Source organism: Ranitomeya imitator, chromosome 8 (assembly GCF_032444005.1).
Source record: "Ranitomeya imitator isolate aRanImi1 chromosome 8, aRanImi1.pri, whole genome shotgun sequence".
NCBI classification, from domain to species: domain Eukaryota; kingdom Metazoa; phylum Chordata; class Amphibia; order Anura; family Dendrobatidae; genus Ranitomeya; species Ranitomeya imitator.
Window position 1 is genome coordinate 46,506,121 of NC_091289.1, and position 27,274 is coordinate 46,533,394.

A 27,274-nucleotide genomic window follows, 5' to 3' on the forward strand; every position below is an offset into this window, starting at 1 on the left:
TCGTTCTTTACTGCACCATTCACCATCTTCCATCTACACACTGGAAGCCCTGGGGATATACTTCACCTGCGGGAAGTTATACCATCTAGCTGCCATAATATCACCCCAGAGGACCCCTTAAAGCAGCATCGGTCCCCACTGACCAAATACCACAGGTGGCGTCACGAACATAAACTCTATTCAATATCCCCTTTTACATGGGCGCCCAGGGCCACGGACCGGGTCGCCACCGTGAGATCACCCTGTGAACACCGGACCCGGTACCGGATACCCCACGGCCCTGGCGGGCGACTCACCAGCCTAGTACAGTGTTTGCCCCCTCCCAACTATGATTAGGTTGGACTGTAGACCGTGAGTTTTTCCTGATGTTGCCCGTTGTACATTAACCAATATATTCCTGTTTATATAATTGTTTTGCCATTGATTCTGTGATTACTCTGTATCATCTACCTCTAATAACAATCCCCTATTCATATATTTCTGTTAAGCAAATAAAAGTAGATTTTTTTCCCTTCTGTGTCTCTGCTGTTGCATATAGTTGACCTACTTACAGTAGCAGCGAGTCAACATACTAAATTACTTACTTAATATTAAGCAGTACAATTAATAATAAAACTAATAATAAGTTAATATTGATATTGAGAAGAATTTTTTTCACCTTATTGATTCAACCCCCACAACAGTCATGGTCTCTCAGGTGGCCTCTCTGAAAAAAAGTCATTTGTTCATCCTTACAGTATATTATTTCAACAAAAACTTTTTCGACCTGTTATATTATAATAAGTGTTGGATGTCCTGGAATCTGTATGATCTTTGATACTAACATTTACAGTGGGGGAAAAAAGTATTTAGTCAGTCAGCAATAGTGCAAGTTCCACCACTTAAAAAGATGAGAGGCGTCTGTAATTTACATCATAGGTAGACCTCAAATATGGGAGACAAACTGAGCAAAAAAAATCCAGAAAATCACATTGTCTGTTTTTTTAACATTTTATTTGCATATTATGGTGGAAAATAAGTATTTGGTCAGAAACAAACAATCAAGATTTCTGGCTCTCACAGACCTGTAACTTCTTCTTTAAGAGTCTCCTCTTTCCTCCACTCATTACCTGTAGTAATGGCACCTGTTTAAACTTGTTATCAGTATAAAAAGACACCTGTGCACACCCTCAAACAGTCTGACTCCAAACTCCACTATGGTGAAGACCAAAGAGCTGTCAAAGGACACCAGAAACAAAATTGTAGCCCTGCACCAGGCTGGGAAGACTGAATCTGCAATAGCCAACCAGCTTGGAGTGAAGAAATCAACAGTGGGAGCAATAATTAGAAAATGGAAGACATACAAGACCACTGATAATCTCCCTCGATCTGGGGCTCCATGCAAAATCCCACCCCGTGGGGTCAGAATGATCACAAGAACGGTGAGCAAAAATCCCAGAGCCACGCGGGGGGACCTAGTGAATGAACTGCAGTGAGCTGGGACCAATGTAACAAGGCCTACCATAAGTAACACACTACGCCACCATGGACTCAGATCCTGCAGTGCCAGACATGTCCCACTGCTTAAGCCAGTACATGTCCGGGCCCGTCTGAAGTGTGCTAGAGAGCATTTGGATGATCCAGATGAGTTTTGGGAGAATGTCCTATGGTCTGATGAAACCAAACTGGAACTGTTTGGTAGAAACACAACTTGTCGTGTTTGGAGGAAAAAGAATACTGAGTTGCATCCATCAAACACCATACCTACTGTAAAGCATGGTGGTGGAAACATCATGCTTTGGGGCTGTTTCTCTGCAAAGGGGCCAGGACGACTGATCCGGGTACATGAAAGAATGAATGGGGCCATGTATCGTGAGATTTTGAGTGCAAACCTCCTTCCATCAGCAAGGGCATTGAAGATGAAACGTGGCTGGGTCTTTCAACATGACAATGATCCAAAGCACACCGCCAGGGCAACGAAGGAGTGGCTTCATAAGAAGCATTTCAAGGTCCTGGAGTGGCCTAGCCAGTCTCCAGATCTCAACCCTATAGAAAACCTTTGGAGGGAGTTGAAAGTCCGTGTTGCCAAGCGAAAAGCCAAAAACATCACTGCTCTAGAGGAGATCTGCATGGAGGAATGGGCCAACATACCAACAACAGTGTGTGGCAACCTTGTGAAGACTTACAGAAAACGTTTGACCTCTGTCATTGCCAACAAAGGATATATTACAAAGTATTGAGATGAAATTTTGTTTCTGACCAAATACTTATTTTCCACCATAATATGCAAATAAAATGTTAAAAAAACAGACAATGTGATTTTCTGGATTTTTTTTTCTCAGTTTGTCTTCCATAGTTGAGGTCTACCTATGATGTAAATTACAGACGCCTCTCATCTTTTTAAGTGGTGGAACTTGCACTATTGCTGACTGACTAAATACTTTTTTGCCCCACTGTATGTACTGAAGATGCAGCCAGCAGCATTAAATGAGTTCAAAATAACCTCAGTCTTAGTTACAGCCGAAAGGCATAAACAGGGGAGAAAGCTAGTTCACAGATAATCAATTCTTTAAAAGGGGGGCTGATTTTGAACACAATAATTACTGCTTATAGCCCTTCAGACATTTCATTCAACCTTCTTGTGTTGATGATATAAGATAAATGGATTTTATTACTTTATGACCTAAAGTGAATCTCATTCAATTTAAAGAAGATTGTAACCCTTCGTCAAAGCCTCAGATGTGAAAATATCCATATCTTGATATGTTTCTCTCATGATCAGATAATAAACAAGAAAAGAAAAGCCACTATAATGTATGCACACCACCAAAAGTTATAATAAGTCACACAAGCTTTATTGGTAACATATAAAAACAATTAAAACCATACACACAAAACTCCCTCCATATACGTGTGCCCAACACTGCCCAATACACAATACTTCCATATAGTAGTGGAAAACATGCATCAAATATGGCAGATAATGAAATAGTATACACAAATAATTACTGGCAAAGCCGCCCTGTCCTGATCAGCAAAAGATATATCTGTCAATAGCAAAACCCTGTGAGGCTGCAGCTTACCCACAGCAAATAGTCCTCCTGGTATATAATGAGTAGGGCACATGCAAATATGGCCAAATAATTACCCCAAATAGGAAAAAGGAGCACGGCTGTCACGCGTCCTGCCAGCAAGTGAAGGGCTCTCCCTCCGTTGCCCTTCACTTGCTGGCTGCCCAGTCCTTGCTATATTGTCTCTATATTTTGTGAGCCTTCTGTCTGGATCACCTTCTAGCTGCCGCAGCATGTTCCCCTCTTATGCTCAGGACGGGTGACAGCCGTGCTCCTTTTTCCTATTTGGGTTCACATTGCGTTAATAACTATGCGCTGACGGCATCTGTTACATAGCGGCACTAATGCTATGTAACGGATGCGTTAGGGCACCCATTAACTGCCATTATGTAGCGCATCGCTAACGCATGTCATAATCGGCATGCGTTAGCGATGTTCCATCATTCTGTGACGGACCCTCGGATGCAGTCTGCAGCGTTTTTCGCGTCCGTCACCTCTAGCACAGATAGAGCATCTGCGCTAGCGCGATCGCATAAACGCAATCTTTTCCGGCACTTGCGTTAACGCAGTCCGTTTAAGGTATGCATTGAACGGACTGCGCTAACGCAATGTGAACCTAGCCTAAGGTGTGCCATGCCCCAATGAAAGCTAAACAGAGATGGTATTTATTGCAGCATCCAACAATTCCAGACTTATGCCTGAGGAGGCCATTATTGAGAAGACTGCAGATGGTCCTGGGGTAATGGTTAGCGTTTGTTAATACTGTATGATCTCTTTGGTGTGTCTTGTGGCTTGTGTCACTTCGTTCCTGTGTTCTCCTTGTTGCCGATGATGCAGATAATGATGGTTGATGTATATCCCAAGTAAAACATCTCATTCTCCCACTATGTCTGAGTGTTGATGAGTCTGTTGAAAGCTGAAGTCTACAATAGTATTTTCCCTACTGAAGCATCTCTTCTTGAGAATATCTCAAATATTCAGCGCAATAATATGTTTGTGGAAGTGCCACATCTGTTTTAGTGAATCCTCTGCCCATTTTCCATTAATGATACCAATAAAATTGCTGTACAAATGATGTTTGTAGTAGACATTTGGGGTAATTAGCTTGGGATCTTTGGTTCACATCTCTATGCCGTTGCCTCTCTTAGGAATTAGTGTTGTGTCCATATATAAGGTGAACTACTTCACTTTTTATATCATCAGCAAATCCTAGGAATGTACAGATATCCACGTCCGCTGATTTTTGCTTCATGGTAGGATATGTATTCACTGAATAAACCTAGCTTACTAAACTGGGTACCCTCTGCATGAGAAATTCATTCCTCACTAGCCCTGTATTTAACATATTGCTGTATGCTTGTTGGTAACCATACCTGAATAATGATTTATTGACCACTTTGGTTAGTGATTACTATTTCAGATGTATTTTGAATGCCCCTTTTGATACAGTAATTTGGTTTTATTCATGTTCATTGTGGCTATAATATACTTATTTACAGTGATTTGTTCAGAAGTGAAGCAGCGTACTATATTTCCCTCCACATTGAAAGCCCATGCATGCTCGGTTAAGCAAATCATACATGTGTATGGGAAAGTTGAGAGGAGCAGTTGATGATCACACAAGTGTTTGGCTGATGTCTATTGTAAGCCTGTGAGCAGCTTAAGAGCTTGCTTTGCCCCTAGCTCACATTGTGCCTGCATCCTGACAAGCAGGTTATTACAAGTTGAGGAGGGGAAGCCCGTGTTAAGATGTTGCTGCTTACAATGATGGACTTTATTTCCTAATTTCTTGTTAGTCTGGCCAGACATAGTTCCGCAAGTTGCAATGGAAAGAGTGAAAATTTCTAATGGAACTGATTAGAGTGAAAGTTTGTGAATTTGTAAATTAAAGTATCTCTCCCATCAAAATTTGTATCCTCTAAATATATTGCAATCATCATATTATACAGCTCTGTGTACTCACAATTGCTCATTTTTCCTTTCTACCCAGTTAATTGTTCTCTTTGCTCTATATAGAAACATGAAGTCTGTTCTCCCTGCATGAGTCATCCTCCTCTTCACTTCTTAACCCAGCTGCTCCACTCCGCCCCCTGCCAGAGACTTTGCAGTGATGACTTATGCATGGTAAAGAGACTTCCTGTTTCTACATAGAGCTTAGAAGGATTCAGCTAGTCAGTTTTAATGTAATAGACCTAAAGGAAAAGAGAAGAATTAGCTGGGTAGAAAGGCAAAATGAGCAATTGTAAGTAGACAGTGCTATACAATATGATGATTGCAAAATATTAAAGAGGATACAATTTTGATGGGAGAGCTCCTCTAATTTGAGGATCACAATGCATTTTTGAAGCATCTGATGTTTAAGAATTGTTGCTCTTGGTAGACTGGATGGAATGCATCTTACCAGAACTGGATATCATATCTGATGCTTTATATACAGTATAGATGGGGTGCTGCAAAACTGGGTGTCAAAATTGTCCCAAGGCAGAAGTGTGGTGGCATCTCTAAAAATTTTAAAAGTGGCCAGAGAATTGTAAAAAGTGCATCAAATCAACATGTGGACATCTCATGGAGTTGAGTTTATTATATATAGCATAAACCGGCTCGAAAACATTTCTCTGATATATTCCTTACATAGGCTACAAAGCGGATGCTTTACCTTCAAGTTCCATATTAATATCTGCTTCCGGAGGTTGTTTCTAATTTTCTTGGATCCACTCTTCCTTCTCCTTGGACTTTTCACCAGACATGGTCAGTGAAGAGAGACAGCAGGAACCGGCTTATTCAGCATGTGATTTACAATCTCCTCTCTCACCTCTTACCTCCCCCTTATCTATCATGGTGGCAGGTTTCTCCCGTCCCCCCTCTTGCAGACAGTGAGGCTGAATCCATCTTCATGTATCCAGATCAGTGACAGACGGCAACACTTACAGCCTCCATTGATAGATTTATCTGCACGGTCTTTGTCACCTGCACATGCACAACCATTTGTGATATGTGGAGGGAAAGGAGTTAATGACACTCGTAAGAGAGCAATGGTGGTGTAATATGTGTTCTAGAACTCTTCTTCTACATATTCATCTTTTATAAGAGAGTCACAAGAGAAAGCAACTATTGAAATGAGTCATCCGAGCTGCGCACAACCGGGAGCTCCTCTTAGACAACCTGGACTATCGTATCTCCCTCGTAGCCAATAAGGTCTGGCAGGGGGAGTGAAGTTCTCCTTCGCTCCATCAATTTTTCTTGGTATCCCTCCCTTTTTTTTCTCCTCTGCTGATTGTTTCTCTATCACATATTAAACATTTCTCATCATCATCCCCCCACCTCTGCCACCACTTTGCTCATTTCGACATCTATGAAATGCATTGCTCGTCTAAGTCATTTCCTTCCTTCAGCCAGTCTTGGACTTTCGAGATCTCCACCACTCCTTCGATGTTCTCCTCCTTTTCTCCTCTCTCTCCTTCTCCCCATCCCTCTCTCCGGGGTGTGTCCTACCCCATAGTAGCGCACTGCAGAGATGGGATGTGTTGTTACCATGGAAACCTCCTCTCCTCAGCACCAATTAAACCTGATGCTTCGATGCTGCACGTCCAGTGATCCATAGACCACACACATCACACTGTGCACCGCAGCTCCATCATCTCACCGACATCCATTAAATACTTTAGTAAGAAAATGCATTTACATAAAGACACAATATGTGCACCCACACTTGCACTTACCGATGTTAAATGCCCCCCCCCCCACTCCATTGCACTCAACTCTGGAACAAGTGGGTTAAATATACCAACCAATAGCCTAGACTTAATTATAAGGCATTTGCTTTGAAAATTCCCAGCGGGCAGCCATATTTAAAGATCCCCCTCTGCAAATTATCTTCTGACAGTAATGTTCCTCTGGAGGTAAAAACTGACGTGATAGGGACTGGAGCGACCAGGGATTTAGATGAAAGGTCCTTCACTATCCTCCCTCCTTCCCAGGTTCTGTATGGGAGCTTGGGGCTTCTGAGATGGAAATGCAGCCGTCAGGAGTCATATACGAGTATTAGCTCCTTGTAGGGAACGGGTTAAACTGCATCCCTTTTATCTTGCTTGTTAGCGGGGACTTCAAAGAAGAAATATTTGGTGCCTCATTTGCATACATCAGTTTTAATGAGGACAGATCTGTAGTCGGCATTGAATGTATGCACACTCCGTGTTATAGACATGTATCATATTTTCAAAGTGGATCATTGCCGGAGGGGACAACACTCATCTCCAGCTGCAATACTCCGAGAGGAGCACATGCATCAGCTCTCGGGGTGGTCTATCATTTTTCACCCAGGGAATATGATGAAAGTGTAATATTCAGCATAATATTCACGTTTTAATGGGTAACCTATATATCATCAACAATCTCATGTTTCCAGTTCCTTGCAAATCGAAGTGACACCGACATGTATTCCTGCTAAATTGTCTTTATTTATTTTTTTTTTAAGCTGTGAAATATGCCAGGAGACTTTATGAGCAACGCTGGAATAATTGCAGAGCAGGATAGTCACGGTAATTATGTTTCTGCTTAGTATCGTGGTGTTGGACGACCTCTTCTGGCCACATAGTATATAGCTGATCAAGGAATTCCAAAAGAAAGTTTTTTTTATTTTTTATGCTTCACCATCAAATATTTAACATCTTAGATCAAAATGACAGGAAAACAGTCATAATTACAAAAACAATCCTCAGGGCGATTTATCGTGTTAGTACATGTACATTCAAGTATTACAGACAGGACAGGTAGAGCAAGTTTCTCCATACATTTCCTGTACGCGAGCATCATTTCCTGTGTACTCAGACAAGTGCAATCTGTTTTTACTTGTCGGAACATTTCAAGGATGACCCCTATGAAAGCTGCTCCTCTATCCCCCTTTTAACGCAAACAACTCTTTTGTAATTTATTACACATTTATACATTTTCTAAATAATTGGAATGAGGCATAAAAGGATATCGAAACCCCTCCGATAGACCTTTACTAGAGAAGAATAAATGTCCCAAAATTAAAGTTTGGAAGATTTGCTTGGATTTGGCCAGCAGACTCAGCCTGAATAAATTTGGTCTGAAACAAAACTTTCCCAATTGCCATCAGAAAGGAACTTAAAAAATTAAACACACCTTTCCTTACCTGTTTTCACCTTGCCCTTGTCACCAGCTAAGGATGAGGCCTTCTGTTCTTCTTCCATTCCAGTGCTTGAGATCAATTTAAGGCCTGTGATTAGCTTCAAGCAGTCACATCATGGGTTAACATAGAGCCCACGTGACCACAAAAGGTCAATGACAGACGTCAAATTGTCCTGACTTGGTCACTTGGAAGGGTGATGCATGTCATGATTAGAGGTGAACAAATATTTTCAGATTCGGTCGCCGAATATGAATTTGCCATATTCATGCCATATTGCTGTGGCACCTCAGGAGTTCGGGAACCACAGTAGTGCTGTCTTCCTCACGGGGAGGATAGTGCTATGTCTGAAGGCAAGTGAGATTTCCTTTGATAGGTTTACACACACACAACACCTTCTACTTCCAGGCTAGGAGGGGGAGCGCCAAGCCCTTTTTTAGGGCAGCTTCCCTGGAATAAAGATCCTGGTTTGGAGGCTGAGATAGCTCAGTTTGTAGCAGAAGTCTGTGTGTGAGGACAGACAGGAGTGGAGCAGAGAGGAGAGTGAAAGGTTGAAAAGGCCACAAGCAGGTCTCTGAGGAGTATCAGTGCAAGAATCCGGGTACCGGGAGCCCGAGGCTTTTGTTGATTACAAAACACAGAGCAGAACCGGAGGGTATTGTTCTACAAGGACTTTGCCCATAATTACCTGTGGCACAGCAGCACCTTGGAGCGTGGAGTCACCGAGAACAGACTCCAGTTCACACGGCCCAAGCTGCCTGCCATACAGGTACCTGTCCTAGGACAGCAGAACAATTAAAGACCTTGTTGAGACACTCAGTGGCAGCAGGGACTTAGAGACAGAAAGCGCAGAGTGGTAGGCTTCCACCTGACTTACCCAGGGGAACTCGCTTGTCTCTGGATTGCCCGGACTTCTCTACCTGCCCTGTGATCTGGTGCTCTGGACTGTGGATGCTGAAATCTTCAGTAAAGGTAAAAAGACTGCAACCTTGTGTCCTCGTTCTTCTCTGCACCTCTCACTATATCACCATCTCCACACCGGGAGCCCTGGGGATATACTTCACTTGTGGGAAGATATACCATCTAACTGCCATAACATCTCCCAGCGGACCCTCTAAAGCAGTATCGGTCATCCTGACCAAATATTACAGGTGGCGTCATGAACATAAACTCTATCCCTTTAAAGACCTTTCCCTTTTACATGGGTGCCCTGGGCCACGGACCGGGTCGCAGCCACCACGACATCCCCCTGTGAACCGCAGGACCCGGTACCGAGTAACCCCCTAGCCCTCAGGGCGACTCATTGCAACACTATTTGTGCCGAATTTATGCTTGATGATTGGTTCCGAACATATTCGTTCATTTCTACTCCCATTGATTCCAATGACATTCGGCTGTATTTGGCGAATATTTGCCTCCTATCATAATCGTAATCAAATTTTTAAAAACTCGCTCAACTCTAGTCATGATATGTGTCACCTCCCCAAGTGACCGCAAAAGGTCAGTCACAGGCATCAGACCAACCTAACTTAGTCGATTGGATAGGTGAAACACAACATGATATGCGTCACCTCCACAAGTGACTGCAAATGGTTAATCACAAGCATCAGATTGTCCTCATTCATCACGTAAATGGGTAACACAAGTCATGATGTACACCACTGGCCCTCATGACCACAATGAGGTCAAAAAGCACAAGCCTCAGTTTGGCATCATGCAAAAGAAAGAAAGAAGAACATAAGGTCAGAAGATCAGAGGACTGCTTGAAGGACCACAGAAGTGGACAGACGTTTGTGCGGCCATGAAGGTTGAACAGCTGAGGAAAAGTGAGTATAATTTTTTTTTCATTTTATGCCCACAGGAATTCCAAAAATGGAGACTGGATCCACATGAATCGTATCCCAATTTTTTCTGTTTTCGGGAGAATCAAAATGTTGAAAAATTCGTAGTGAAGTCAATTTCAATTACATTTTCCTCATCTCTCGCCTTCACCACTAATGGTCCAGCCTTGTTAATGCCTCTGTTCTCTTGTTTCAGTCCATATCACTTTGTCCATGGTAATTATGGCTTAAATATACACTTGTGAGTGAACTTAACAACATACAGCAGAGTTTATAGATGCCGTAAGGGATTCTGGAGACCAGAGGGCCATGCTGGATTATCACCTTCCATATAGTCTTCCTTGAGTTTCAGGTTTCAAGAGAAAATTTACAATAATGTCATTTTGATCTCTGAACGCTGATATTTTCCCTGCAAGATGTAGACGTTTATAATATATGACATGGTCAAAAAAAGCTGGAATATTAACCTAAAATTGTTGGTCAGTAGGTCCAAATATACATCCAGTACTTTGAGGGAAATGTCTGGTGGGACCACATAATATGTGTTTATGTACAACCTTTGCTTTTGTCTTCATCAGTGACCATTTTTGATTGTTGAGATCTTTTTCTTGATGGTGACTGTGTCATAGAAAGGACCCCAAGAAATACTGGATCTAAAAGAAGATAAGATTTTTCCCATTTATAAGTAATGAAAATTCATGATAAATCTAAATCAGAAGATCACATTGATGAAGCTTGTAATTGCAGATGGCCTACAACAATATGCATGTAAGGGCTCAAGCTCCTTCCGCACTACTAAGAGCCATCTGTTCCCGAATACCTGGCACATCATTAAAGGAGAAAACCTATCCTTATTTATTCATTTCACTTGCGCAATTAATTTCCACAGTGCTTTATAGACATCATCATCACTGTTGCCATAGGGGGTCACAATGTAGCTCAGCTTCCATTAACTTTAGTAGGAGCTGAGCTACAGTACCATTTCATAGTGTTCTGAGCTGTGCTGTTCCAGTTTTATGCACTATGAACCTAATGTCAACTGATTATTAGGAGTGTTGGACCCCCACCAATCTGATATTGTTGACTTACCTTAATACTAGGGTAACACCACCGTGTTTTCTCAGAGAGAATCGGGCGGAACTATGCTAATCAGACTCTGATCAGAGTTTGATCAGAGTGTAATCATAGTCTGATTGATTTTCTCGGATGATGAGAAGATGGAAAAAAATGTCTTCATTTTCTCTATTCTGTCAGTCGGTGAAAATCGGCGTGCAGTCAGATGTTTTCCACAAATCCATTGACTTGCATGGCCGAGCACGATCTGATAATCGGATCCACCTCTGGCATGTTGCAAGTTCTTTTCTTCTGACTGACTTGGTCCGAGGAAAGAATCAGACATATGCACGGCGCCATAGAATTACACTGGTCTGATTACGATCCAAAGTTTTAGTTTGTGACCGAAAATATGGTCTTGTGCACGAGCCCTTAGAATAGGTCATCAAAATCTTAGTCTCGAATGACCCATTTTGACTTAATCTCCACTATAAGCCTCTACATAAACCTAGATAGGCTTTGAGAGAGTGCATTTATGCATAATTTTACATTTTGAGTGACTGTTTTCAGTCCATTTTTGAAAAGGGCTGTGGGTCAAGAACGAAGAAGAAGAGCTAAAATGAATTGACACTGATGGGAATAACTTGGCAGATGAGATGGCCCATGATAGCTCAACTATTACATAATGTATATGCAAGAAAGTAGATATTTTGGTCTAACGTGGCATAATTAACCAGCAGGCAATGTGACGAGTGCCCATAATCAAGGATGTCTAAAGAAAATCTAGATGACATAGCACAATTCCACCTTAGTACATAAAGCCCTGACTCTTAAAAATGTATGACATACAACAAATTAATTTCTTTTTGCGTACTCTGTAAAGACTGACCTCAGACTTTGCACCCAACTTTCCCTTTCTTCATGACTTGTCGCAGACAATCGATAAGATTGGTGATTTCCCTGCACTTTTTTCCCATCTGCTTGGGTCTTGCATGCCTTAACAGTTTGCCCTCTTGCGTGAAGGTCGAAGCAGTGCTAAGTTAAGTTAAATACATAAATAGGGCAAATCTTAATGCAATAACTAATAATATAGTAACTTGACATCACTCATTACATTTCCTTGTAATTTTTGAGTTGGCCACTTGGGGCATCATACACTGCTCAATATTCTAACATTTCGAACTTGGTTTACAGCAGTTAGAAGATTGTATGAAATATTGTAACATGTCTCATATGGATCATTAACGTTTTGTTTTCAGGATTACATAGTCAGGAGAGTAACTAAACATGATGCATATTAGTAAAAATACAGGATCATTGAGCCTGTTCCTCTCTTGTACCATGAATCACTCTTTCTCTTTCTTAACCATAAATATGATGAAGGCAACAGAGCTGTTGTAGCCACCACCATAGGAGACCCTTTGCAGAGCCTTTTACATATGAGATGAAGAGTGAGCTTGTACAGACTTAAAGAGGTTGTCCAGTTACACCAGTTATTACCTATCCATACGATAAGTGATAATTTGATGAGCACCGGAACCTGTACCGATTGGGTTACAGTAGTAGTGGGCAACTTAGATATATGGGGGCTTCCTAACTTTCACCAGGCAGAAGAATTCTCGGGAAGAGAAGAATGAAGTATATAGAATAGGAACATCCAATCCATGTAAGATAAGCCACCACAAGAAGAGTCTATGAGTTCAATTCTTCAAAGCTTTCACGTCCGAATTCTAGAGTAAAAGGTTTGAAAAGTCTCAAAATTTAAGTACAACTTGGAGTTGAGCCTTCATTTTCCAACTTTCGGCATTTTTACTCCAGTTTCCCCCGACTCTGTTAAAATGGGCGTAACTGAAGAGGGGTTGGGAGCATGATGTGATACCACATCTCTTCTAATTCATGATGAGCTATGGTGTTCCCTATGCCAGAAATCTCACTCCAGTACCTTAGTATCTGGCGTAGCACACGGAGGTGGATATCACTCAACAGATGCTCCAGATTCACGAATAACGCAGGTCTTGATGAATTGAGCCTTATGTGTGCGTGTCTATGAGGAATTTGGAAGAAATAGTTGGATATACCATGAAGGCATATCATGTGGCCACTAAGAAGCTCTTCGAGGGGGGGCCAAGAATTGTTTAGTTAGTGGTAAAAAACCTGTTGAGGACTCCTTCATTGGGACTACATTTTAGCAAACAAGGGGATGAAAAATTTGGTTCATGGGTAGAAAAGGTGAAGAAGGAAAAACATTAATTACATCTGTCCTGGGTAGCAAATTTGGGCAACATAATGGCAAGGTCATTTTGACCTTTGGAATGGCACCTCCATCTTTCCATGAAAGCTACTGAGAACTACAATAAAGATTGTCTCTGCTGACTTTACTGATTATAGTTACCGGCTTCTTAGGGTCTTCTGCTAATTCCACAGACAGGTTTTCTAGAGGAATTATTCCAAGTGGGTCTTTATCCTGGTAAGACATAAACATAGGAGGATGTTAATGTTTCATTTCGACCTATGCCTCTTGTTGGTCTTTCATTTGTGTGCCATTCTTACTTACCGTTGTATATTCAAAGTAATATAGACAGTTGTCCTTGAGAATGAACCATCTTTTCTTCCAGGTCTTCACGCGACCTCCTGTAACAAGCAATATGAGCTGCTATCAAACTGATCCTAACCGTGATAAAGAGGAAATTGGACATTAACTTCTCAGATGCTTACTGGTCGCTCATAAAATTGCCTTTTTAAATGCAAATGAATTGATATGTGCCCATATGGTGGTCATATTGAAAAAACATTATATAGCTCAATTTTTAAAGGGGACTTACTAAGCAGGTTGAAATAGAAGAAAAATCTCCAGCGCAGAAGAAAAGGTAAAACTTCACTTTTATTCTGTACTTGTTAACAGGAAGACTTGTTGGGTACACCAATAGATATCCCAGGGGGTGCAAGACCGACAGGTTTCAACTTAAGGTACCGTCACATTCAGCGACGCTGCAGCGATATAGACAATGAGCTGATCGCTGCAGCGTCGCTGTTTAGGTCGCTGTAGAGACGTCAAACACTGCAGCTCCAGAACGATGCAGGAGCGATCCAGTGACGTAACGGCGACTCACTTATCGTTCACACTCCATGTAAAAACATTGCTGGCATCGTTGCTTTTGCTGTCAAACATGATGATACACGCCGACCTGATGACTAAATAAAGTTCTGGACTTCTAGCTCCGACCAGCGATGTCACAGCAGGATCCAGATCGCTGCTGCGTGTCAAACACAACGAGATCGCTATCCAGGACGCTGCAACGTCACGGATCGTTGTCATTCTCATTGTAAAGTTGCTGAGTGTGAAGGTACCTTTAGTCATGGACCATAACTAAGACTATCTAGTCGAAACGCGTTGGTCCTGCACCCCCTGGGATATCTATTATTGTACCGAACATGTCCATGACTAAGATTATCTATTCGAAACGCGTCGGTCTTGCACTTCCTGGGATAGCTATTGGTGTACCCAACATGTCTTCCTTTTAACAAGTACGGAATAAATGTAAAGTTTACCTTTTCTTCTGCGTTGGAGATTTTTCTTTTTCTATTTCTGCTTCAAAAAATACCCAGGACCAGGGTGGCACCGAGCGCGGACTTCATTTTTTATCAGGTGCCTGGAACACAGTGAGCTGACTATTTTCCCCTTTACATGTTACTAAGCAGTTTGGTACCAAGAGTGCAGATGCAAAATCCCCTTCTTCTGCCGCATCTCTTACATAATATAGACAGAGCTGTGTGTTTGTATGCTGATCTGTGCCTTTGTATGCAGCACAGCTGTGTGTCTGTATGCAGCAGAGCTGTGTGTCTGTATGCAGCAGAGCTCTGTGTCTGTATGCAGCAGAGCTGTGTGTTTGTATGCAGCTGATTTGTGCATTTGTATGCCGCAGAGCTGTGGGTTTGTATACAGAAGATCTGTGTGTTTGTATGCATTAGAGCTGTGTGTTTGTAGCCAGCAGATGTGTTTGTATGCAGTTGATCTGTGTGTCTGTATGCAGCAGAGCTGTATGTCTGTATGCAGCAGAGCTGTGTGTCTGTATGCAGCAGAGCTGTGTGTCTGTAAGCAGCAGAGCTGTGTGTCTGTATGCAGCAGAGCTGTGTGTCTGTATGCAGCAGAGCTGTGTGTCTGTATGCAGCAGAGCTGTGTGTCTGTATGCAGCAGATCTGTGTGTTTGCATGCATCAGAGCTGTGTGTTTGTAGCCAGCAGAGCTGTGTGTCTGTATGCAGCTGATCTGTGTGTTTCTATGCAGCAGAATGTGAGTTTGTATGCAACAGACCTGTGTGTTTGCATGCAACAGAGCTGTGTGTTTGTAGCCAGCACAGCTGTGTGTTTGTAGCCAGCAGATGTGTTTGTATGCAGTTGATCTGTGTGTCTGTATGCAGCAGAGCTGTGTGTCTGGATGCAGCAGAGCTGTGTGCCTGTATGCAGCAGAGCTGTGTGTTTGTATGCAGCTGATCTGTGTGTTTTTATGCAGCAGAATGTGGGTTTGTATGCAGCAGATCTGTGTGTGTTTGCATGCATCAGAGCTGTGTGTTTGTAGCCAGCAGAGCTCTGTGTCTGTATGCAGCAGAGCTGTGTGTTTGTATGCAGCTGATTTATGCATTTGTATGCCGCAGAGCTGTGGGTTTGTATACAGAAGATCTGTGTGTTTGTATGCATCAGAGCTGTGTGTTTGTAGCCAGCAGATGTGTTTGTATGCAGAAGATTTGTGTATATTTATGCAGCAGAGCTGTGTGTTTGTATGCAGCAGCAGTATGGTGTGAAATTGAATGTAAGTATGTATTTAGCTGAACTGTATGAGTGATCGTGTGTATGTATGTAGTCGAGCATTGTGCTTTTGTAGCAGTGCTGGACGCTTGTGTGTATGTATGAAGCAGCACTGTATGTTGCTAATAGTAGTTTTTGTGTGTGTGTGCGCGTGTATGCCGCAGAGCTGTGTTTGCAGTAGTGCTGTGCAATAGTGTGTGTATGCAGCAATGTTGTGCGTTTTGTAGCAGTTCTGTGTATGTGTATGCAGCAAAGCTGTGTGTGCAGCAGTGCTGTCTATTCAAGTACAATTCAGGCAGCAGAGCTGTGTGTGCATCTGCTGTGTGCGCAGAAGTGTTGGGTATGTATGTACATGAGGGATAGAAAAACTAAAAGAAGATGCCTTAATTATAGTAATACCTCCCTATGCTAACATAGAATATGAAAAATATTTATATTGACCTCTAATCTTATTTATTCCAACAACAAAAATTTCAACTAGTAGGAAATAGTGATGAGCGAGTGTGCTTGTTATTCGGGTTTTCCGAGCATGCTTGGGTGTTCTCCGAGTATCTTGGGCGTGCTCATAGATTATGTTTGTGTCCCCGCACCTGCATGATTTGCGGCTGTTAGACAGCCTGAACACCTGCAGGGATTGCTTGTTTATTAGGGAATCCCCACATGTATTCAGGCTGTCAAGCAGCTGCAAATCATGCAGCAGTGGGGACACAAACATACGAGCACGCCATAAATACTCGGAGAACACCAAAGCATGCTCGGAAATCTTGAGTAACGAGCACACTCACTCATCACTAGTAGGAAACACATTTTACCTATTGTTTTTATATCTAAACATGTTGTGCCTTACAGTAAGGTGCATTATACTATAGTCCAAAAAATATGGTATACAATATTTTCCAAGTCGATGTGCACTGCACTGATCAGCATCAGGATGGGATGTCACATGTGGGAAGAGGCTCCCATGCAAAACTTTACTATGGGATGTGACTGGCTCTTCAAGGATTTTCTTTTTGTGTGACACTAATTGAAACATGTATTGAAAAATGTGTCTTCTTGACCTACAAGTAGAAAAAGCTGTTGTGAATTCTGTGGCAGAGCTCCCTCCTGTGGTCACAAGTGGTACTTCGGCTGATTCTGTCTGTGAGCTTCCGTTGGTGGAGGAGAGTGGTACTGCAGCTTCTGAGTTTCCTTCCTCAGGTGATGTGGTGAAGTCATAAGGTGCTGCTCTATTTAAGTCCACCTGGTGCTCTGATCCTGGCTTCCAGTCAATGTTCTAGTATTGGACTTGCTTCCTCCTGGATCGTTCCTGTGGCCTGCTGCTCTGCATAGCTAAGTTTCGCTTGAGTTATTTTTGTTTGCTGTTTTTTCTGTCCAGCTTGTTTATTTGGTTTTTCTTGCTTGCTGGAAGCTCTGGGACGCAGAGGGTGTACCTCCGTGCCGTTAGTCGGTACGGAGGGTCTTTTTGTCCCCTTTGCGTGGTTGTTTGTAGGGTTTTGTGTTGACCGCAAAGTTACCTTTCCTATCCTCGCTCTGTTCAGAAAGTCGGGCCTCACTTTGCTAAATCTATTTCATTTCTACGTTTGTCTTTTCATCTTAACTCACAGTCATTATATGTGGGGGGCTGCCTTTTCCTTTGGGGTATTTCTCTGAGGCAAGGTAGGCTTATTTTCTATCTTCAGGCTAGCTAGTTTCTCAGGCTGTGCCGAGTTGCATAGGGAGCGTTAGGCGCAATCCACGGCTGCCTCTAGTGTGGTTGGAGAGGATTAGGGATTGCGGTCAGCAGAGTTCCCACGTCTCAGAGCTCGTTCTATGTTTTTGGGTTATTGTCAGATCACTGTATGTGCTCTGACTACTATGTCCATTGTGGTACTGAATTACCTAATCATAACAAAAAGCCTCGATTCGAACAGTTTTATTAATTTTTGTAACATCTCTGACCTGGTAGTGAACTCTTTTAGTGAATTTTCCCTTGCTTTCCATCTGTGGTCATTGGACATGTCCTGGATTGGGGTTTTTTAGCATATGGAAAACTTTTTTATTGCAATGAATGCACTTTTTTTACATAATTGTGGAGAGAACATTTGAAAGATTATTGCTACTTTCCCATCGATGAAGCAACAACATTTCACTTCCTCCATTTACAGTATGTGTGAGATCATGTTCGGACATCACTTCTCCTTGTGTCAAACAGACTTCCTCGGTACTTGTCCTCCTTATCACATACATTGTATTATGGCTGAGCCTACTACTGTATACTTGGTTAAGCAAACTGAAAAATCTAAAATCAGAGAAAGTTTCAGAAAAATGTTTCCGAACCCCAAAAGTTCTAGTTTTATAGTGATTCATTTCAGCTAAAGTGAAGTATACAAAAAGTCCATTGATAAGCCAGAACAAAGAAGTAGGTTACAAAAAAGGATCTCTCTATCTTTGGAGGACCAGGTTTGTGAACTAATTTTAGTAGGCTTCATGTAATATTTCAGTTGTCCTGTGGAGGAGCTGCAGGAAAATTCAGCACTTGTTAAAGAATGAAAAAAACAATTGCAAATGCTCAGAGGGGCTTAAATGTCAATAATTCATCATCCATTAGTTTTAAATCTTCACTTTTATTAGATTCCAACTTATCAAAGTGAAGTTTTCAAACTATTGGTTGGTGAAAAATTAACATTTATGCCCCTCTGAGCATCTGTGAATTTTTGATAAATGTTGCATTGTCATCTTTAACCTGAAAAAGACTAAGTAATGTAAATTTATGGAACATAGTCCTGGGCTTTGACCCTGTGCTATTGCAAATTTGCAAGGCTGGCTTAAAGCTCTTACTCCTGCAATCAAGTAGGAGTAGGTCAGGTTTCTGGCTGGCAGACATAGCTGGGCACACTAGGGGGAAGACAGAAGTGGTTTAAAACGGTGTCTGTTTTCTATTTTGCCGGCTACATAGTTTTCAATGAGCATCATGGAGTATACAGAAGAATCAGCAGTGCTGATGCCTCTCTAGGTCCTGGCGATGCCATGACCTCCAGGTCTCTGCTAGCAGAGCAGAGCTGATGGGTCTCTCAGCAGATCCAGATCATGTCTGCCAGTGACTTATATTACCATTGTGTGCTGTTTTCCCCTATTATTGGGGCTCCTATGCTTCCCAAGTTACAGGGGAAAAAATTGATCAAAAAAGTTAAAAAAAAAATGTTTTGCCAGAAATCTTTGATATTATCTTAGAGAACAAATTGTATAAAAAATACACATAAAAAATTAGCAACAAAAATAGCAAAATAATGAAAAGCAAAAAGTCCCAGACTCCCCATCACTAGGTTAGGCTATTTAATCTAAAACAGGAACAGTAAAAAAAAAATATAAAAAAATCACTTGCTTCTATATTTGCATAGCAAAACAAAAAACTAGTACATAAATTAACCGGTAATGTATGTCACAAAGCTGTGGGAAAAAATAATACCATTCGTCCCTTATTAAAAAAAAAAAGGGTCAGTGCTGGGGGGTGCGAATGTAGAGGACGTAATGATGATTTTTCTAATTTTACAATTTCACAGCCATTTTGACAAATTTCTACAAGTTGGATAATCCCTTAAAAATGGACTGTTTCGGTGTTCACATCCTTTATGTAATTTATTTTATTTTCCCATGATTTTTCAGTGCCCTGCTTTCGGTTTTGAAGCAAATTTCCTAATAATGTATTTCCCCCCAAAAATGGAAACCTTTACGTTTTTCTCGGAGGCATTTGACCAACAAGCACAAAATAGTGAATACAGCTAATGTAAAAGTTAGTAATGGGATGTGACACACATTCCACATTCAGAGATGTAAAAACAGTGTGCAATTTTCGAAAAAGGGGACATTTACGTTCTTATGAAGAAATGGGAAGTGAGACAATATGTATTGCTGGAATGCAGAATTACGAACCAACAGGGGAACTAAGTCACATACAGCTTGACATAGTTACTTTTGTGGTTTCTTCACAAGTCTCGGTCAATAGCTTCAAAAATAGCTGATCTACAAAAAGCGTTTACTGACATCTATGTGAAGAAGATAATGTCCTACTCTTCTGATTGTCCCCAGTGAGTGAAACACAATATATTTTCAACTATTAAATTTATCCCCTTGAGAAAGCTATGTGCGAAACACATTTTTAGTGTTGGTTTGGATAACTATCTATTACATCACAGATCATGTCTCACCTTATATATTTTCATGTTTCGATATATACTAATGTATATGCACTTTAATCAAAACAGATATAATTTTTCATTATGCTTTATATTACAATGCCTTCTTAAGAGATTCATTATTTTTTGATTACTTGATCTGTTATCTTACTATACCCCTACCTCTATACGTCTGCACATGTTTTTGATATATCCATAGTTTGTATATACAGATAGTAAGCAAACTTGGGGACGAAAGTGGATATGATCATTGTGATTTGTCCTGATGCAGACAGAGGTATGATCACCTCGAAACGCGTTGACAAATAAAACCGCAACCATGCCTCATCTGTTTCTCCATCGTATATTGGATACTTGGCAGCATGGGTTTTCTATCTACTTTCATCTCACAGTATGATTTACTTGTACACACCTATTTATTTATTTTTCTTGAAAATCGGTGAACTAATAAATGTCAAGAAAAAGATTTATTCTGCTGTCTAGACTGGTTATAGATATATCAAACTCTCAGTTGTGAAATCTAGTTGATCTATGTGCAGAGACGAAACTCAAAGCTTGTGGACCCCAATGAAAAATCTTCAGGAAGGTCCGAATTAAGATGAATCATTAATAGCAATAGTCTTGTCATATGGGACAAAGGGACCTTTTAAATGACCCTTGCAACCCCTGCCCCTACAATAGTTACACCCCTGCCTATGTAAATTTTTGTATGTAAGTTTTTACCCTCCGGATTTAAACAAGAGGTTTACCATCCAACCACAAAATATTTTGCAAAGTTGCTCATGGATCAAACTTTGTTTTTACAAACGTAGAAGACCTGTTTACACCAGTAATGCACTAAGAAGGCTCAACTTTTGGTGAAAAAAATACATACCCATTTTGAGAAGCCAACCTTCTCTTTGTGGTTTTTGGAAGGCAAGCGTGAGTTCCCAGGCATCTTCATCCTCTGGAAGCTGAAATGGCTCCTTTTTCAGACTCTCGTACATGTCCTGCCAGGAACAAGCGAGCATGGACGTGAAATACAAAATATGTGTGCAACAATAACTGCAAAAACTTCCATATGCCAACATTTACAGATGCTGAGTACATGATAGAGGACTTTGGGCTAAAGCCATTCTGTTTGTAAAGCTCAGTTCACATTGCGTTTACGGTATGCTTTCGGTGTATGAGCCAAAATGCATGAAATCATTGGGCCCTATGATTTGAACTAAGCCTTAAAAAGGAGATATTAGCAATGAAAGCACTTGGCACCTAATACGTTAACTTTAGTTAAAGAAGTTGTCCTCTACTTGGATAACTCTTTGTCATACATCACGCTTGCCCCGATAAAATACAAAGCTTGTACTCACCTCTATGTTGAGCATTCCGATACCGCAAGTATCGGGTATTGGCCGATACTTGCGGTATCGGAATTCCGATACCGAGATCCGATACTTTTGTGGTATCGGGTATCGGTATCGGATCCATAGGAATGTGTAAAATAAAGAATTAAAATAAAAAATATTGATATATTCACCTCTCCGGCGGCCCCTGGACATCACGCTGGTAACCGGCAGGCTTCTTTGTTTAAAATGAGCGCGTTTAGGGCCTGCGAATGACGTCGCGGCTTCTGATTGGTCGCGTGCCGCCCATGTGACCGCCACGCGACCAATCAGAAGCCGCGACGTCATTCGCAGGTCCTAAATTCCTAGAATTAGGAGTTTAGTGAATGAGAATGACGTCGCGGCTTCTGATTGGTCGCGTGCCGCTCATGTGACCGCCACGCGACCAATCAGAAGCCGCGGCGTCATTCTCATTCACTAAACTCCTAATTCTAGGAATTTAGGACCTGTGAATGACGCCACGGCTTCTGATTGGTCGCGTGGCGGTCACATGGGCGGCACGCGACCAATCAGAAGCCGTGACGTCATTCGCAGGTCCTAAACGCGCGCATTTTAAACAAAGAAGCCTGCCGGTTACCAGCGTGATGTCCAGGGGCCGCCGGAGAGGTGAATATATCAATATTTTTTATTTTAATTCTTTATTTTACACAGTAATATGGATCCCAGGGCCTGAAGGAGAGTTTCCTCTCCTTCAGACCCTGGGAACCATCAGGATACCTTCCGATACTTGGTGTCCCATTGACTTGTATTGGTATCGGATATCGGTATCGGCGATATCCGATATTTTTCGGGTATCGGCCGATACTATCCGATACCGATACTTTCATGTATCGGACGGTATCGCTCAACACTACTCACCTCCCATGCTGGCACTGTTGCCAATCATCCGCAAGACTCACTTTCTCTTCATGTTTGACTCAACAGAAGGCAGGGACAGTGACGACAGGACTGCTTGGGTGCCGGGCTCATGTGTCATAACAACCGCATGAGAGCTGTTGTGAATTCAGCTTTTGGGCTCCCTCCGGTGGTTGTAGAGGGTAATGCAGTTGTGCCTGGACTGCAGGAGTGGACAGGTGTATCTACTAATTGCAAAACTGACTGGGGTATATAGCTTTGCTGGATCCTTTAGTCAGTGCCAGTTGTCCATTGTTCTTGAAGGATTCACTTCCCTGCTGGTCTCTCCAGTTTGCTGTGTTTTTCGACAAAGATAAGTCCTGGCTTTGTTTTTGCTGTCCACCTGCAGTGGACCTTATAGTTCTGTGCATTTTCATGTTTTTGTCTTGTCCAGCTTGGTCTGTGAAGGATTTTTTGCAGCCTAGCTATTTCTCTGGAGATGCAGATATACCCCCATGTCTTTAAGTAAAAACACTACCAAAAGAAACCCAGACAATGCAGAACCAAATGGGAAAATATAGAAGACACATATATGAAAAATAAGCCTTTATTATAATAATTATGGCAATGGCACTAACAATGTGCCTGTATATGGAGTAAAGAAATATATATAATTGTACATAAATAAACGGATGGAACTAACAGTAAAAAATACTAAGAGATGGTATATGTAAAGGATATATATATATATATATACTGAAAAAGTCTAAGAACCCAATGTAACTAGAAACAGACACACCCTAAATCTAGTCCATATATCCCTATGTACACAGCCATAAAAGATCGGTGCGTATAAAAAGAAAATAAGCGAGTAAAAATAAAACACAAAAGTGTGAAGCAAATATATGTGTAAAGAAAATATGTGTAAAAAATATATATACAGAGTAAAAAATGTATAACAACAATATGTGCAAAGAAAGTATAGTGACCTATAAATATGTGTTCACTAATAAAACATCATGATGTTTATATAGAAGGAAAATATAAATGTGTGTACAAGTGAATGAAATATATAATACACAAGCTAATTTAGCTAATTACGCACAGGAGCCCTATATGGCTATGTGTACATAGTACTACTAGGGAATATATGTCAATATAAATCAGTATATGGCTGATTTATATACAGGTGTGCTGCAGGGCAAAATATAGGGTAAAATATAGCTGATTTATATATAGGTGTACTGCAGGGCAAAATATACCCACCGGCCAGGGCATATATACTAAAGTGTCTGATATATTGCAGGGCCCGGACTTATATATAGGTGTATTGCAGGGCAAAATATACCCACCGGCCAGGGCGTATATACTAAAGTGCCTGATGGATTGTAGGGGCAGGACGCAGTATCAGCGTCTCCGTAAAACCAGCGCACATAGGGTCAGACTTTAAAGTTAAAGAGATATACCTGATTCAGTCCGTTCCTCCAATACAGGACACCCCGACGCGCGTTTCGGACGCTAGTCCTTCGTCAGGGGGAAGGACTAGCGTCCGAAACGCGCGTCGGGGTGTCCTGTATTGGAGGAACGGACTGAATCAGGTATATCTCTTTAACTTTAAAGTCTGACCCTTTGTGCGCTGGTTTTACGGAGACGCTGATACTGCGTCCTGCCCCTACAATCCATCAGGCACTTTAGTATATACGCCCTGGCCGGTGGGTATATTTTGCCCTGCAACACACCTATATATAAGTCCGGGCCCTGCAATATATCAGACACTTTAGTATATATGCCCTGGCCGGTGGGTATATTTTGCCCTGCAGTACACCTATATATAAATCAGCTATATTTTACCCTATATTTTGCCCTGCAGCACACCTGTATATAAATCAGCCATATACTGATTTATATTGACATATATTCCCTAGTAGTACTATGTACACATAGCCATATAGGGCTCCTGTGCGTAATTAGCTAAATTAGCTTGTGTATTATATATTTCATTCACTTGTACACACATTTATATTTTCCTTCTATATAAACATCATGATGTTTTATTAGTGAACACATATTTATAGGTCACTATACTTTCTTTGCACATATTGTTGTTATACATTTTTTACTCTGTATATATATTTTTTACACATATTTTCTTTACACATATATTTGCTTCACACTTTTGTGTTTTATTTTTACTCGGTTATTTTCTTTTTATACGCACCGATCTTTTATGGCTGTGTACATAGGGATATATGGACTAGATTTAGGGTGTGTCTGTTTCTAGTTACATTGGGTTCTTAGACTTTTTCAGTATACAGTGGGGCAAAAAAGTATTTAGTCAGTCAACAATAGTGCAAGTTCCACCACTTAAAAAGATGAGAGGCGTCTGTAATTTACATCATAGGTAGACCTCAACTATGGGAGACTAACTGAGAAAAAAAAATCCAGAAAATCACATTGTCTGTTTTTTTAACATTTTATTTGCATATTATGGTGGAAAATAAGTATTTGGTCAGAAACAAAATTTCATCTCAATACTTTGTAATATATCCTTTGTTGGCAATGACAGAGGTCAAACGTTTTCTGTAAGTCTTCACAAGGTTGCCACACACTGTTGTTGGTATCTTGGCCCATTCCTCCATGCAGATCTCCTCTAGAGCAGTGATGTTTTTGGCTTTTCGCTTGGCAACACGGACTTTCAACTCCCTCCAAAGGTTTTCTATAGGGTTGAGATCTGGAGACTGGCTAGGCCACTCCAGGACCTTGAAATGCTTCTTACGAAGCCACTCCTTCGTTGCCCTGGTGGTGTGCTTTGGATCATTGTCATGTTGAAAGACCCAGCCACGTTTCATCTTCAATGCCCTTGCTGATGGAAGGAGGTTTGCACTCAAAATCTCACGATACATGGCCCCATTCATTCTTTCATGTACCCGGATCAGTCGTCCTGGCCCCTTTGCAGAGAAACAGCCCCAAAGCATGATGTTTCCACCACCATGCTTTACAGTAGGTATGGTGTTTGATGGATGCAACTCAGTACTCTTTTTCCTCCAAACATGACAAGTTGTGTTTCTACCAAACAGTTCCAGTTTGGTTTCATCAGACCATAGGACATTCTCCCAAAACTCCTCTGGATCATCCAAATGCTCTCTAGCAAACTTCAGACGGGCCCGGACATGTACTGGCTTAAGCAGTGGGACACGTCTGGCACTGCAAGATCTGAGTCCATGGTGGCGTAGTGTGTTACTTATGGTAGGCCTTGTTACATTGGTCCCAGCTCTCTGCAGTTCATTCACTAGGTCCCCCCGCGTGGTTCTGGGATTTTTGCTCACCCTTCTTGTGATCATTCTGACCCCACGGGGTGGGATTTTGCGTGGAGCCCCAGATCGAGGGAGATTATCAGTGGTCTTGTATGTCTTCCATTTTCTAATTATTGCTCCCACTGTTGATTTCTTCACTCCAAGCTGGTTGGCTATTGCAGATTCAGTCTTCCCAGCCTGGTGCAGGGCTACAATTTTGTTTCTGGTGTCCTTTGACAGCTCTTTGGTCTTCACCATAGTGGAGTTTGGAGTGAGACTGTTTGAGGGTGTGCACAGGTGTCTTTTTATACTGATAACAAGTTTAAACAGGTGCCATTACTACAGGTAATGAGTGGAGGAAAGAGGAGACTCTTAAAGAAGAAGTTACAGGTCTGTGAGAGCCAGAAATCTTGATTGTTTGTTTCTGACCAAATACTTATTTTCCACCATAATATGCAAAAAAAATGATAAAAAAACAGACAATGGGATTTTCTGGATTTTTTTTTCTCAGTTTGTCTCCCATAGTTGAGGTCTACCTATGATGTAAATTACAGACGCCTCTCATCTTTTTAAGTGGTGGAACTTGCACTATTGCTGACTGACTAAATACTTTTTTGCCCCACTGTATATATATATATATATCCTTTACATATACCATCTCTTAGTATTTTTTACTGTTAGTTCCGTCCGTTTATTTATGTACAATTATATATATTTCTTTACTCCATATACAGGCACATTGTTAGTGCCATTGCCATAATTATTATAATAAAGGCTTATTTTTCATATATGTGTCTTCTATATTTTTCCATTTGGTTCTGCATTGTCTGGGTTTCTTTTGGTAGTGTTTTTACTTACTATCCCGAGTGGTCTGCCACTCTTTGCTCTAGTGTATGGGCCATATCTTAGTATATTAATATATATATATATGAATTTATTGATATTAATATTACATATATTCATTGTTTTATAGATATTTACTTTTTCTTTTATTCTTTGATTGGCTTGGTACAACTTTGTTCCCCCATGTCTTTAGTCAGATGTGGTGATCCGTATTTTCTGCGGTGGATATTTTCTAGTGTTTTTATACTGACCGCATAGTACTCTGTTCTATTCTTTCTTTTTAGCTAGTATGGCCTCCTATGCTAAAATCTGATTTCATATCTGTGTATGTTATTTCCCTCTCCTCTCACAGTCAATATTTGTGGGGGGCTATCTATCCTTTGGGGATTTTCTCTGAGGCAAGATAGGTTTCCTGTTTCTGTCTTTAGGAGTAGTTAGATCTTAGGCTGTGCCAAGGGGTCTAGGGAGTGTTAGGTACCCCCCACGGCTACTTCTAGTTGCGCTGCTAGGTTCAGGGTTTGCGGTCAGTACAGGGACCACCTTCTCCAGAGTACGTCTCATGCTGCTCCAAGGCCACCAGATCATAACAGAGAGCCCCTGGACGGCGAGGGCTGACACCGCTGGAATGGTGCTGGCACGGGAGGAGAGTGTAAGCTTTTTTATTTTATTAGGCCAAACATTTAGATCAAGAAGGGGTTGCCCTAGTAGTGGACAACCCCTTTAAGTCCAAGTTGGTGTTATTAGATAGCAACTCATACAGATAGAAGTGCACTCCTCAAGAGCTTGTGCAGGTTGCCGTATTTTTAGTCTGAATGCGATCCAACAAAAACAACGGGTCACACTTGACCAAAGTTA

At 41.3% G+C, this 27,274-nt stretch overlaps 1 protein-coding gene across 1 annotated transcript in view; it reads right to left on the reverse strand.

The window, feature by feature from the left end:
• Positions 1-7,663: 7,663 nt before the first annotated feature.
• CYTH4 (cytohesin 4) overlaps positions 7,664-27,274 on the reverse strand; it is a 169,593-nt gene continuing 149,982 nt past the window's right edge. Inside the window, exons 9-13 of the mRNA XM_069736848.1 lie at positions 20,942-21,056; positions 13,648-13,724; positions 13,486-13,557; positions 11,983-12,128; positions 7,664-10,693 (exon numbers count right to left, since the gene is read on the reverse strand). Of these exons, the coding sequence (XP_069592949.1) occupies positions 10,615-10,693; positions 11,983-12,128; positions 13,486-13,557; positions 13,648-13,724; positions 20,942-21,056 (489 nt within the window). The 3' untranslated portion in view covers positions 7,664-10,614. The remainder of the gene's footprint in view (positions 10,694-11,982; positions 12,129-13,485; positions 13,558-13,647; positions 13,725-20,941; positions 21,057-27,274) is intronic.